General features: G+C 43.5%; 1 protein-coding gene and 1 long non-coding RNA gene across 2 annotated transcripts; one reads left to right on the forward strand and one right to left on the reverse strand.

The window, feature by feature from the left end:
- Positions 1-330: 330 nt before the first annotated feature.
- Positions 331-14,120, reverse strand: TUBGCP4 (tubulin gamma complex component 4). The gene is made up of 18 exons (XM_074880414.1): positions 14,029-14,120; positions 13,789-13,917; positions 13,092-13,214; positions 12,536-12,589; positions 12,027-12,083; positions 11,374-11,453; positions 10,489-10,690; positions 8,364-8,529; positions 7,125-7,249; positions 6,404-6,454; positions 5,905-6,010; positions 5,469-5,576; positions 5,095-5,233; positions 4,442-4,619; positions 3,364-3,498; positions 2,049-2,165; positions 1,460-1,599; positions 331-1,148 (listed from the first exon to the last, which is right to left on the reverse strand). The coding sequence occupies exons 1-18, from the start codon at positions 14,104-14,106 to the stop codon at positions 1,136-1,138; spliced, it is 2,001 nt and encodes a 666-aa protein (XP_074736515.1). The 5' UTR covers positions 14,107-14,120; the 3' UTR covers positions 331-1,135.
- LOC141948224 (uncharacterized) lies at positions 3,493-5,827 on the forward strand. Its single transcript, XR_012630396.1, has 3 exons — positions 3,493-3,571; positions 4,670-4,737; positions 5,805-5,827. It is a non-coding gene; the product is annotated as an uncharacterized LOC141948224 (long non-coding RNA).
- Positions 14,121-14,748: the final 628 nt, after the last annotated feature.

Genomic DNA, 14,748 nt, shown 5'->3' on the forward strand with positions numbered 1-14,748 from the left:
GGAGTTTTTTTTTCCCCCAAGGACACGGAACTTTCTTGAGAGCTGCAGCTTTGGATACTGTGAAAACACCAACCCTTGAGGGGGAGGCTGTTTTCCTGGTGGCCTTTGTGTTCCAACTGGGAAATGTGATAGTGCATCCCCGTGACAGACTGGAGGGATCTTCTGCCACTCATCCCAATGGACTTAGGGCAAGACTGCTACAGCAAGGCTGGGAAATCTTAGTAATGTGCATAAAGTTCCCACCAGGTACTATTTTTCATTGCAATAGGATGCTGTGCCACTCGAGTCCCTTTGCACTTGGGTGCAGACATTGACAATATTCCACATAACTGCATGACAAGATAGTTTTATTCTGATCACTAGTAGCATTCCAGAGTCTTGCATGTAAACAGTACACTGAGAGCTGGCAGCGTAGTTAAGTTTCTCCCTAGCTTTGTTTCTAACCCCCTTTTCTGCCAGCAGAGGGAGGTTTGCACTTTGAAGAGGGCAAAGCTCCTGTTTTGATGTGTAAATTTAGCACACACAAAATGTATTAAGCTATAGAGAAAGCATGTGGCATCACCGGTGGCTCCTCTGCCGATATGCTACAACAGTTTACTCTGAGAAGGGATTCTTAAAGATCTATTCCTTCTTCCCTCCCCCTTCACCTCTGCCAGTGCAGTCGATTCATTTACCTGGAAGGAGCTATTTGATGAGTGGACATTGTGTACTGAAAATCAGTTTACTGCACAAGTGGAACTTCTTAATACAGCCAAAACTTCTTCCTAGTCAAGAACAACAGACTAGTTCCTCCGTGCTCCCAACTCGCGAAGGATCATAGTCCAGCTGAAAAGTCAAGAGAACATAATTCTTGCTGCACTTTCACTTTGTGAAGGGGCCTAGATTGCCTCCCTAGAAGCATTTGTAAGTACACGCAGGGCTGCAGAAAGCATGTTTTTACTAGCTCAGAAAAAGTGGAGTAGCTTTCTGCAGTCACCGGGCAGCCTCATGTAAGTGGTGCTTCCTCCCAGTTCCTTCTGACACAGTGGTTCACAAGGCAAGAGCCAGCTACCAGTTGAGTGCAGACTTCCCAAGAGCACCCGTCTCCACTGCTTGACGTGTCGTTGGTCACAGCCTGAAGAAAAGGTCTTAGTGCTTAAACGCCAAAACTGCAAGAGAATGGTGCAATATTAACTAGGTGTTGAAAGGAACTCCCCTTACCAACCCACATCAGCATTTCTCAGCCAATATGAGCTAGCAGCTTGTTTGTGTCAAAACAAACTGGGGGGGAAGAAAGCATAAGAAAACCAACAATCAACTCATGCTGGTTTGTTACTTCTCTGTCATCGTATTTAGCAACACTTTGCTTCTAATTATTTTGCCTTACACCGCCAATAAAAAGGACTTATGCTCATTTAGATCACTTTGTACTTCAAGTACCTCAAGGTAACGCTACAAGCAACCCTGAAGATATTCCTACCTGCCCAAGGTTCCTCCAGCCTGGGTGTAGTATTTGTTATAATCCAAGCGTAGCAGCAGTTGAGCTAAATCAGAGTTTATCTGATGGTTGCGAACACTAGACAGAATCTTGAAGAGAAGTGAGGACTGACGACTGAATCCCTACAAATTAGAAGGAGTCAGTTCTGGGCACGCTCAAGAAAAAAAGCAAGCAAGCCTTTCATCTCTTCCTGCCTAAACAATCCTGAAGGAACGACAGCCTGAAGGAAAGAATCACTGCAGGAGAAGCGATGCTTGTGGTCCAGGGTAAGGTAAGCTGTCAGCTGCAAGAGTTATTAGGTGTTAGGTATCCAAAAGGAGGAGTAGAGGCAACAACTGATACCCAACTCCTTGTTATTCTAATAGGGTAATTTTTGCATATCTGCCCCCATTCCTCCTCTCTTTTCACATAGAATTTTTGACTTGGGAGCAGTTGATTAATTAAAATCATTGCAAGCACTCATATAGAAGGTCTCAGCTTAAACTCACTCCTGTTCTACAGCTGTTAAAGCCAAGATGATGGCTTAGGCAAATGTTTGCGTGGGAGAACAGGTCCATATAAACAGGTTTACCTTCACCAAAATACTGAGTTGTGCAGCTCCCCGTTCATCTAATGGGCCCAGATTCTGACTGACCAGGGAACAAAAACTATGACAAAGATCCAGAATTTCATTTAAGCAGTGGAAAACCTGCATGGGATAAAAAATACAAGATAGTAGTTTAAACAGAGTTCAAACCCAGAGAAAGCTGTTCTTAGTACCTGAAAAGTTGCAGCATTTATAATCAAGATGTTGCCGATACCCTGTTTTTGATCAGTAAGGAAGATGTTAAAGCACCCATAGCATTTTTGTAAGGTTTTCTATGGAAAAAGAACTTAAACGTTATGCTGCATCTTCCCCCCGACCCCCAACCTTTTGCAGACCTTACTGGGGAGACAGCGACTGGCTTAAGCCATCTGCACAGGCACAGAAGTTGAACACTGGCTTCCCTGCCCAGCCAGCAAGCCACCACCACAGCTTCGGGATTGAGAAGGAAGGATAAAGAACAGGATGAGCTGTGGTTCAAGGCCTTGGTTGCACTGTTCACAAAACCTGGAATTTCTTTGGTATCAGTTGATCAAGGTAACATGCACTCAGGAGTGTTAAGAAAGCCCAAAGGCCTCACAGACAGAACTACCGGAACACATAAAAGTTCCAGACTGGATAATTAGTATTCTGCCATCTTTATGCTATAGCCTTGTAAACGGAGTGAAATAATGAAACGGACAATATCTGCGTATCACTGTGTTTCACTGATACCAACCTTCTTTGGGAATGTTTCTGTGAGGTCACGTGTTTACTAAAAATACTGGGAATACTGTAACATTTTTTACTAAAGCAACCGTAAAAAAGACCCTTAAACTCCACTCAGGAACATCTCAACTATTTTTATCCTCCAAAGTATAAGAGAGAGAGGGAATTTTTCCTAATCTAATGCATTTCAGAATGAGTCCCTCAGGAATACAGTTCTCAGCACTATGCTAATTAGTACTTAATAAAATTGCCTGTGAGAAAATACACCAACAGAATTTAAGTTAATAAGGTTAACTGAACACTGGAATAACCTTGATTTTAAATTGCCAGGAATGCAGCATCCACACTCACCAACTTTTAAGTGATTAAATAAGTAAATAATTTAAAGTAAATTAAGTAAATTAAATTAAGTGATCTTAATTCAGTTATCTGTTCTAGCTTATACCTGCTTTATTCCTAGAACTGTAGTCTGTGCTCTGCAGGAGATTATCACTGATCTGTTTTAAAAGAGACTGTTTGTCATATCTGTTCAAAAGTGTGTTTCTTAGAGCAGTTGGAGAATTTGTAGAAAAAGGTGAAAACAAGACCTACTTACAGGTTTTAGGAGGATGAAAGACTGAGCCAACAGATTACTTAAGAAATGATCATGAGCCAATCGTATACTCTCAAAATCTCGCGTGGCATTTATCTGCTGCAGAAGCTGTGAGAACTGAGACTCCAGTACATCTACCTGATGGATATGTGAAGAAATCTCATTAGTATCTTGAGGAATGGGAGTACTTCAGACCAGCCAGAAGTTTTGTGTGAGAAATTTACTTTCCTTATTGCTACTCTTACCTTAGAGGCTGAGGATCACCTCTCTGCCTCCTGAATGGGGAATTACATAAAACAGTAATCCATAAGGGGGGCAGGGTGGGGACATATGGACCAACACACAATTTTTGATGCCTAAGTATTATCTAAGTAAAAAGGGAAATGGTCACTTTCTTTAAGATTAACTATTGAAAAAGGATACAACTAGCATGTAAACAAAGGTATTTGATTGTAATAATCTCTGAACTTTATACTGGGAGACACTATCTGGAATCTCGGGGCAAAGGCTGCAGTGCAAAAGCTCAGCCAGATTACTCTGGAGAATCTAGAAGGCCAGGCACCCTCAACTCAGCTGTTACATCTATTAACAAAATTATAATAATTCTCACAAAATCATGCTACTAGTAACTGCTGTTTACATTTGAAAAGTCTCTTTTTTTACTTCAAATGGTCAGAATATGGCTTCTTTCAATTCTTAAGGAAAAAAAAAAGCCTAACAAAAAAACCCAAAACAGCTTGTCACTTAACTCAAACTGGAGTTCATGTGAAGGGAGGAAGCCAGGATGGTATCTTAATGAGGCTACTTCAGAGATGTCTCTGGCTTCTCATAAATGTTCAGCAGCACTGGATAGCCAAACCTCCTGCATTTCCAGTAACACTCACGGATTCACAAGTCCAAAACTTTATAATTGTAGGACTAAATCTGGGAACTCAAAGTTATAGACTTGTTCCAAAGGAAATCCTGATTTCCTTAAGGTACAAAGAATCTGAACGCTGAAACACATGACTTCAGTGCTCCCTCCATGCATTTCTGCCCGTGCCTGACTGACCGATAGTTTACCTTTCTCTATAATCCTGACCTGCAGATAATACTGAAGATTGTCCACAAGGAAAGCCATGTGATCCCTCAGACGCCACTTGATGGCATCAGTTCTGTTGGATTTCAGGTGTTTGCGTTGCATCTGGAGAGCCCAGCAGTGCTGTAGCTCAGCCTGGACTCGTCGCACACTCAACAAGTATTTGAACACAACATTGTACCTACAGTCAAAAAATACAAAGTTTAAGATTAAAATCTTCCTTGGGTGCAGGTACTGGAGGACATAACAATGCAAGACTGGAAGAAGAAACAGGAGGTGGCTGCCAGCCAACAGACAAGGTAGGTCAGGTGATGGCCCATCTCAGAGTTATCAGATTTCTGCTTGTATTGATTACTGACCTAAAAAATACAAAGTTAATTTCACCATAGGAAGAGCTGACAATGTTTTGTCAAAACAGCACTGTTCATAAAAAAAAAAAAAATATCCATCAGCATTTTGCAGGTCTTACTGTCACTACAACAAGTACCCTCAATTGAGTAAGTGGAGTCATTTCAAGGTTCAAGAAGCAAGATGAAGTATTGTAGCTCTACCTTTCTCTCCACAGAGGGGAAAAAAAAAACCCCACCACCACATTAGTGAGTGCTGAGATCAAGGAACCTATAGATGAATATACAAAGACCATACCTAGTACTTACTTCTCCAGAACAGCAGGAGTAAAGAGAATGTGCAGTGGCCATTGCACTTTGTAAGAAAGGCCCAGAGCTGCCCATCCAGATGCGGGGGCTTCACGTGGAGATAACTCCCGGGAAGGCCCTTCACGAGTCTGAGAAGTATCTGAAAACAAATGAGGTGCTGAATTAAGTTGTCTTCTCAGTCAAGACAACCATGGTAAGGAAGACAAGGGGAAAGAACAGAGTAAGAAGAGCCAAAGCAGGCCAGGCCATCACATAGGGCTGCACAGGGAACAAAGTTAGTATTTCTTTAACATCAGAGAAGGGTAAGTAATGGGACTTGAAAACAAGGTCATCATCTCTCCTCTTAACTCGCTACTAAAGATGGAAGTAGATACCTTTATGCTCCTTTCCATGATACTCAATGGTTAAGTGAAGCAGAGGAAGAAGGTTGTCATCATCTAACAGCACCTTATGAGCAGACTGCTGAAACGCAACGTTGACATCTGATGAGAGAGCACAGATACCAACACAAGATGATGCAGCTAGTGCTATTTTTGCACCCATTAATTATTTATGCTCAGCCATAAAAAACAACACTGACACGCTATTTCCACTCATTTCATTTAATTCCCGTTTCAAACATGGAGTGAAGCCTGCCATCTGAGAGCTTCCAAGATGTTATTTTCACCCACTCTGTGAGACATTCTAATTCACAAGTGCTGTTCTTTCAGAACTAACAGCAACATCCACAGGATAAGAGAGGGCTCTTCTGGACTGGACGTGGCTATACCATAGCGAGGACAGTTTGGTAAGCAAAGAAGCAACACTCACCATGTTCAGTTACAGCCGTAGGTGGTGTTTTTAACATTTGCTGTGCAGTGTCAATGAAGGCCTGAAACAGCTCACCTCTTCCCAAAAGGTAGAAGTCTTTTATAATCTGTAGAGATGAATTTTTTGTATATAAGCATATCAAAAACTGAAATTTTAAGCATCCTAGCTGATAGCATCCATTTTTACTATTGCTTGGACAACTTCTTCCCTTCAAAATACAGCTAGGGAGCTCTGAATTTCATCCAGTGCCCAGAAAGTCTACTCTGCCTTTGCTTCAAGGTGCAAACCACAAAACCACGTACAGATACCCCTCTAACTCTGTCTCTGACCAAGTTCTGTCACTCTGTGTTTATTCTTGAGATCTGGAAAATGAAAACAGCTTTACCTAAAAGAAGAAAGCGCACAATGTAACACACTAAAGAATTTAATTGGAAAGAGCCATTAAAAAAGAAAAAAAAATTAAGCTGATTGAGCAAAAACAAAATAGCAGTTAAATTACCTTCAGTTGTCCTAGTAAATCTGACTCCTCCACCATCAGTTTCCAAAGATGCTAGTGAGGAAACAAACAAAAAAAAAAACACAAAAGAAAGCTCCCTTCAGATTTATCTAAACCCATTCGGTGAGAACAGCAGCTGTCTTAAAATACTTGTCATGCATATAAAAAAAGCACCTATATAAAATACTATATAAAGCACAAGAGAACACACTAAGAATCCTGTGTGTAGGCAGCCCACGCTATTAGTTAGTACACTCTTGATGTATACCAGCAAGAAACTGCCTAGGAAACATGACAACCCATGACAAAAAAATAAGCAAGTTCTTATTAAATCAGGTCCACCCTAGCTTTGTTCTCACTTCTCTAACCTCCCCATCTTCTCAGGTTCCCTCCCAGCCCTAAATGAAAAAAAGATTAAAAATTGCCAAAGCAAAGAATTTCTCCAGTGAGATGCCATTATGCTGAAAGCATGATGAGAAGTTCTGAAGTTGTTTCAGGTGAAATAAAAAAATATATAAAAATTCTCCTCTTTCCCCCATGAAAGTGCATAGTATTTGTTAGTGTCCTTTTGTCATCAGAAGTTGGGGTAACACGAAGCTCTGAGCCCCCTAAGAAAGCCACCTGCAGCGTTCACACGCTTGTTCAACCACTGATTCTAAAGAGCCGCCTCCTCCCTGTCTTTCACACAACCAGGAGCTGCCGTTACCCTTCCCAGGATCCTCACCTCGGCAACAGTGCTCCGTATCCAGTCAACCACTGATTCGAAGTCCACCAAACTAAAGAGCGGTTGCTGCTTGAGTCGATGTAGCTCTGCTGCAAAAGTGTCCTCCTGGTTTTTTAGGATGGAGCCTGTGCAGCGGTGAGAACAGCATTGTGGACAGTAACAAGGAATACTGTTTGGAGAAGTGCAGACCCCTCCCAGCACAGAAAGGCCGCCTGGGCAGCACCATCCCAGGTCTGGAGAGGAATGTGAAGCTGAGGAGGCCTCAAAGTACAGGTACCAGAGTACAAGACAACTACTGCAAATACAGTTACAGTAGAGACACCTGACGTGGCCATGCTGTGCTGTCAGTAAACACCCAAAATACGTCCATGTAAATGACTGCCGCTAACAGCCCTCTTCCTAGGGCTGAGTTAGATCTTTGAAACCCCAACTTTTCTGCCAGATTAACTAGTTGGTTTGGTTCTCCATCTACCCCTGCCCCTTTCAAATCTGTCCTACTGCTTGAACTTGGGGATTTTTTTTTTTTTTTAAATCAACTAAGCTAGGAGACCTTTTTTCACCTGCCTTCTGTTAAGGCAAGAAAACAGTCTAATTTAATTGGTCCTTTGTTCTCTGCAATGTCGAGTCACTTCAGTACTTTTGCATAGACAAGTTCAAGATAGAGCAGTCCCCAAGTGGTGTAGGAATGTATTTCCATCAGGCTCTCAAAGAGAACCATCAGCTGGAATTATCTCTCTCTTACTCTCGTAAAGGCTCCATCGTGATCATTTGTCTTCCACAGTGACCTCTGGGACCACCTTGCAATGAATCTCTTGTTTGTGGATGCGCTTTAATCCTGTGACATCATTCTGCAACATGTACACTCAGAGCAAGATGTGCCCTTGTGTCTCTCTGTGCCCTTCAGGGACAGGGATGCAAACTGAAAACATGACCTTTGCAATTGTTTTATTTATTTATCCAGAGCAAATCACACAGTGACTTGTTGATGGAAACTTGGAGACTGTGTTTGGGAAGTGTTATTATTATTATTTACTCATCCTGTTCTTATACCGATCCCTTGAAATCAATCCGAAGCAGAACACTGGGGCCACTGCTCTGTCCTGGCACAACCATCCCTATGTTCTGAGGAATACTGGCCAACAGTGGGAGACTGTTGAGGCATTCATTAATGCAGCATTTTGGAAGATACTTGTCAATCACGCATAACTGAGCAAAGTCTGCAAGAAAGATGTTCCTTACCTTTTCTGGTCAGGTTAACATTTTGATTCTCAAACATCTGTACAGATTCTCCCACAAAGAGGATTTTCTCAGCAACCCGCACAGGAATGTATGAAGGCAGCATTTCTACCCGCAGAGAAAACTGTTTTAGAGATGGAGCTAACATGTTCTCCTCCTCAATCAAGCGCTGTCAGAGACCCCAGGGAAAAGAAATCAAGCAAAAAAAGTGTGAGAAAACCAGACAGAAAAGGTGTGTAAAGGGAGCAGGAGGAGAGAGGCAGAACCGAAGTATATTTGAAGTAAGCAGAAAGGTAGCAAACCTGATCTGCATCATTTAAGAGCCTGAAAACTTTTTTATATTTCTGGTACGCTAGCAGATCTCCCTAGAGAAGATGTTGCTTTCATCAGAGAGGGGAGCAGAAGCGGGAAAAGGAGAAGCTAAACCTTTGTGGAACAGCAGCAAATTGGCTCTCCCAAAGGATAATGTTACATCAGCCAGCGGAATTTTTGTTGCAACTGCATTACATTAGTTTTTTTGCAGCCATAACAATGTTAATTAGCACTACCAAAAATATTCCTCCCCTACATCCATTCCTATATGTTTTAATACTGCTAGAACACTTGTGATATGGGCCAAATGTAAACACCTCCGCTAGTGAGCTAATAGGCTAAAGATCTGAAGGCTTGCTAGCATAAATTAGGCAATTTTCTCAGTTCCTGCAAAAGGTGTTTAGAACAATACAGTAAGTTACTAACTTTTTTCTGAATGTATTAATAAAGAGCTCCAAGTACAGAGGCAAGATTTTCCCTCAGAGAAGCAATAGTGATTATTTCATTTGGCTTTCTTGTTATTGGAGAATTAGGTTCATTGGTCTATAATCCAAAAAACACTGTGCTGACAAGTTTTTGAGAACATTTGCCATCTACAGAATTCTTCATTTTAATAGAGGAGTTCAGTACAAGTTTGTATACTAACATTAACAGCTTGGCAATTCTTAAGATTCTTGACACTTTTAGATGAGGAAATACGCAAGTATTTTACTGGGCAATCCCATCAAAACTCTATTTCTTATTTTTCTCTCTGACTGAAGAACTGCCAAGACTGTTAAGTCAATAATACTGACAAAGAGAGTTAATTAGGCTCTCTTGGTGTCATCTTCTTAATGCCTACATTTTCCACCACAGATCTAGAAGACTCACCAATATTCACATTTTTCCTATATCCAATATAGTGAAATAATAGATTTTTCACTAACTGCCTTTTAAAGTTTTCCCTTGTTTTTGCCTGTGTGTAGCAGAGACTCCCTGTACAGGGCACTTAATCAATATGCAACGCAGGGTGTTTTGGGGGTGAATCTTCTGTGTGCTCACAGCCAAGCTGCACGTAGCACGTTAACACCATGGGTGCCCGGAGTGTAAATTTACAGAATTGCAGTTGCCCCTCACTGGTCCCCGATGCAGACGCTATTCAGGTGCACAAAGTGTGGGAGATTACTCCACTGAGAAAGCTACTTCGCACAAGAGCACTCCAACGGCCTGTCATCTCCATGAGGAGCTCCTGCATTTCACCAGTGTGCTGGCAGGTTGCTCCCTTGCTTAGCCTAGCACCCTGGACGTGTTCTTAGCAGTCTCTGGACTCTCACGTAGCACGTTTTCCCCAGTAATGTCAGCAGTATTATCCTGCTAGGTAACATTTGCACAACAAACAGTTGTGCAAGAAAGGTACCTGACCCAGCTGCCAACAGAAAGGGTGCAAGTCAAGCCAACACCCGAGCTCCCCAGACCCCTTCCCTTGCACTTGCTTGTCCTGCCAGTGCCTGTGTGCAGCAGATCAGTGATGGCCGTAAGGAGTCGGAAGAGTCACTCAAGAGCAAGGCGAGAGTACAGCACTTCCAATTCCTTGACATCAGCATCTACAGATTCCATCCACGGGGCTTTCTGCCCCAGGATTATCCAGCTGTGCCAAACAGTGTCTCTGTTCTTTATGCCTGGCTGCAACCCATTACAATATTCTGTTGATTTGCCATCCCACCAGCTCTCAGCATACGTCCAGCCTAGCATAGCTTGCACTGAAGCAGAAGACAATCTATTTCTCCTTTAGTTCCCTAAGGACTGAAGGATGCCAAGCTATGACTTGCAGTCTTACCAGGTCCTGCAGTTCTCGTAGCTGTTTTCCTGTAAGTCCCCCAATTCCTAGGTCGTCATCATCTTCTTCAGGTTGGCTAGGGACATTCCCAGAAGAGGGGCCCTGTTTGATAAAGAACTCTTCATGCTGGTCTAGTAGCAATCCATGCAGCATCCAGGCGGAGAGCTGCTTATACATGACTCCATGACACACAGCCAGAATCCTGAGGTCAAGAGAAATAAGACAGTGGGGCCTCTGCACACAGTAATCAAAACCTGACTGTACGTCATCCTGGAAAGTCCAGTTAGGCAATACAGCAAGTGCTAAATGGCTAACGTGGAATTTTATAACTTTTTTTTTTTTTTTAAACAGAGAAAGGTGGACCAATCACTTGCGAAACCAAACCAACATATCCTCTATGTGGCTGCTCCATGGAGATCTGCTAGTATACCAGAAGTATAAGTAAGTTTGCAGTGGCTTTCTAGTCCTCCTGTTTCTACTCAATTACCATTTCAGCACGAACACAAATTATCTTTTAAGTAGTCTGACTTTCTCCCCAAGGACATACAAACCCAGCAACACTCACCCAGTCACATCCTTTTGAAGGATCAAAAAATAACAACAGGCCAACCATATGCAAAACATACAGACCTCAAAAGAAGAAAAAACATAGGGTCTGAACTTTCCTCAGCCCTAAATCCAAAGTAAGGAGAAAGCCTTAATTCCTGCCGTAAGCATGTTTTAGATAAATAATGGGGACTGTGGCAGTTTTCCCTGCATGCTACTCCTACTATTAGATCATGCAAGCCTGTTTTGCATGTAGTTTTCACAAGTAAGATAAACATTTTGACACTAACTCCAGTTACTACAGAAGAATTAAATAATAGCTTTACTGTATCTACATACTTTTCAAGAGCACTGCGAACAGGAGGCAACCCCCCACAGCTATGTTTGTGGACTGTCTCCAATATCTGACATCCATGAATCTACAGAAAGAAAAGATGGTTAGATTGGGCCTGTTATTTGGATCTGTACTGACCTTTTCAGACATATAAACGCTACACTTTTGGCTAACAAGAAGATGCCTTAAGAAGCTGCACAAGTCTTAAAGAAAGATGTAACATATGCCATGTAGTGAAGAAAGAGGCCTTCTATACGTGGCTCCACACCCAAGCTTCTCTCAAAATTTCCCTTAACAAAACGTAAGCATCTCTGGATTCTGAAAACATTAACTTCTGCCTTGGTTTTTTTTTTCGGGTGACAGTGGGAGAATACTGACTCAGAAAAGAAGAAATTCCAACCGGCAGCATCTTGTACTATGAAATGTATTGTGATTGTAAAATGCAAGTCATCACAGATGACACTGATAATGAAGTCAAATCCAGCATACACGGATTTGCAAAATAGTTATTCAATACTTACAGTAGTACTAGGAATAGGGTACCCATTGCTGAAACCACATTCTTTCCTAGTATTAGACGTCTGGGATAGGGGCAGAAATAACTTTACCAGCAAGAGAGGAAACCTGTTAAGAGAAACTAGCTACAATTTTCCTGTACCTTCTGAGTCTTGATCTGTTCCACCATCACCATCACAGAGGGGAAGAGTAACTGAAACTGCAGAACAAGGAGCAAAATATTGAATTAGGCTGCTATGCAAGGGAGAGAAAAACTGTACTTGAGTAAGCGTGGACAGCACCTGATGACAATCATTTAATGAAACTGTCACCTGGCTTTCCCCACAAAGTAGAAACACAACATGAAAATCTCTAGGAAGTATGTTCTCTCTCCACTGGACCACGATGCATGAAGTTACTGCATCCCAGCTGCAGTTCAGGATAAACACTGGCAGTGAGGAGTATGCGAGTGTCAAGGTGGAGGACCTCGGCTTTGTGTCAAAGCACAAGTGATCCTCTGAGCATGAGTAAGGGACTACAAACGTAGAGGCATTAAAAAGAAATGGCACAACGTGACAGACTAACCCTTATCTATCCCACCCACTTTCTTATTAGACTCAAGAAGCGATAAGAGTAACCAAAGAGCACGACGTGTTTACTAACATGACATACCTGGTCCAAGGAATAATTAACATGCGAGATGGAAAGATGTGGGTCGGCCAGAAACTGTAATAACGACAAAGCAAGTAATGAAAATTAAAATAAGGCATGGATAAGTAAAAAAAGCATGTTTGGCTCTATATTCCAAACCTTTAGTTCCCACAGCTTTTTTCACGCCCCACATATTTCTGGGCTGTGTCCCATTTTAGGCTATAACAACCACTGGATGGTGATACCCGAGATATGACAGCTGCTAATCTAGCAGAGATTAATCAAAACTTTTACGATTGAAAACAGAAGTCACAATAGTCTGAGACAGCACTGGGCTCTGAGGCAGATGGGGCACTTACTGAATTGAAGGTAGAAGACACTTAATACTTATTAGAATGAAGTGTCATTTACAATAGCACCTCACAGGAATAATCTGGAAGACATCCCTGATGTGGAAAGGAAAATACTTTCTCTCCTCTTTAGCTACTATGACTTAGCATATTAATTGCAGAAATGACAACTTTCCACAATCTGTCAGCAGCAGGACAGCCTCTTGTTCCAAGTCTCTCTCCTTTACCTCTTGTTCTAGGTCAAGTAGTGCTTGTCGATATGGCTGCAGCACTGAATCAAGACCTGTGCAGAAGGCTCGCAAGTAAATGCCATGTAATCCACTCTGGTTTTGCTGAGATGGATGATGGTCCTGAAACCAAACAATAAAATCTACATCAGCTCCCCTGTGCAGGCCTAAAGAGTCAAGGGGTTTCTGTGGAGCGTTACACCAGCTGCCAGTGGTCCAAAGATGTTGAAATGCACCTTAGCCCACCAGAAAGTGCCCAGAAAAAAAAAACAACACAGAAGTTTGTCACAAAGAGAGTTACTTGAGCAGGGTTATATTTAGCTCTTCTGTGGACATAGGCAAGTGCTGGGAACCACTAGTAACCTCAGTGCTTCTCTGCACTTACGCGTGCCTCTCGGATCTCGAGGCTCTTCACAAACCACGAGGACTCACTACAACACAGGGACGAGCATCCTGTGCAGGTCACAAACCCCGACCAGTCTGCAGTGACCAGAAATTATTACAGTACACTTCTGCAAGAATGAGATTTTACATTTGGCCCATCCTTCGGTGTTCTGAGCCCGCTCTTACGTGCGCCGCACAGAGCTTCCCGCGGCCCTGCTCGGGAAAGCGCCTTTCTTGGCGCTGGCTGCGGGACATCCGCGCACCGGCAGCCGCTGCGCTCTGCCCGGGAAGCACCGCGGCGCGGCGGCCCCACCTGCTGCTGTACGTGCCCCGTGTACTGCTCCACGAACTCAGCGAAACGGATGTAGTCGGTGCCGAGGCGGCAGAGCCGGTTCAGGACGCTGGTCTCGCTGGGGTGCAGGAACGGCAGCTCCTGGGACACCTGAGGGGAGAAGCCGCGGTGAGGGCGGGACCGGGCCGGGTCCGTGCCGGGGGCGGGGCGGGGCCGGGCCGGGCCGGGGGCCGTGACGGGGCGGCCCGGTCCGGCGGGTACCTGCAGGCCGCCGCGCTTGCTCCAGGTGAAGGCGGCCCCCGGGTACCCGCTCAGCGCCAGCAGCAGCTCGTGGATCATCCTGCCGCGCGGCGCCGCGCGGGCTGCTGGGAGGCGCGCAGGGGCCGCCGGGAAGGGCGGGGCTGTGAGGGGCCTTGAGGGGCCAGCGGGCGGGAGTACGGGGGTACCGGGGTACCGGGAACGCCCGGCCGCTGTTGGGGCGCGTTGGTTTGCTGCAGGTGGGCGGCCCAGTCCCGTGGGTGCTTGTGATGGCGAGTGCTGGCCCGGAAGGCCCCTTCTAGGACAGCAGCATCTCCGCAGCCTTCTAGGTTGATTTTTGTTATTGGTATTCCTTACCGGGTTTCTTTGTCAGTTTCGCATATTACTCGTCAGTGTTTTATCACTGCTAGTTCTACCTTTCTCCATTTATTCTATATTGTTTTCCTTCGCTTTCTCTCTTAACCCAGGTAGTCTTTTAATCAGTACCACCCACTTTCAAAATTGTGGAGTTATCTAGTAAACTGGGGTTTAGCAATCTCCTTTTCTTTTTCCTATTTTTGGCAGTGTTTTTCTTCATGTTACTCTTCTTCGCTTAGAATAAATTACCGTTAAGTATCATATAACAGATGTCTGTTTTAATTGTGCATTTTAAACGTGTATTGGGTGCATTGTCAGCTATTATATAGCAATAATAATAGCGTTATCAGCTATTGTTATGAGCTG

Source organism: Strix uralensis, chromosome 11 (assembly GCF_047716275.1).
Source record: "Strix uralensis isolate ZFMK-TIS-50842 chromosome 11, bStrUra1, whole genome shotgun sequence".
Taxonomy (NCBI): Eukaryota; Metazoa; Chordata; class Aves; order Strigiformes; family Strigidae; genus Strix; species Strix uralensis.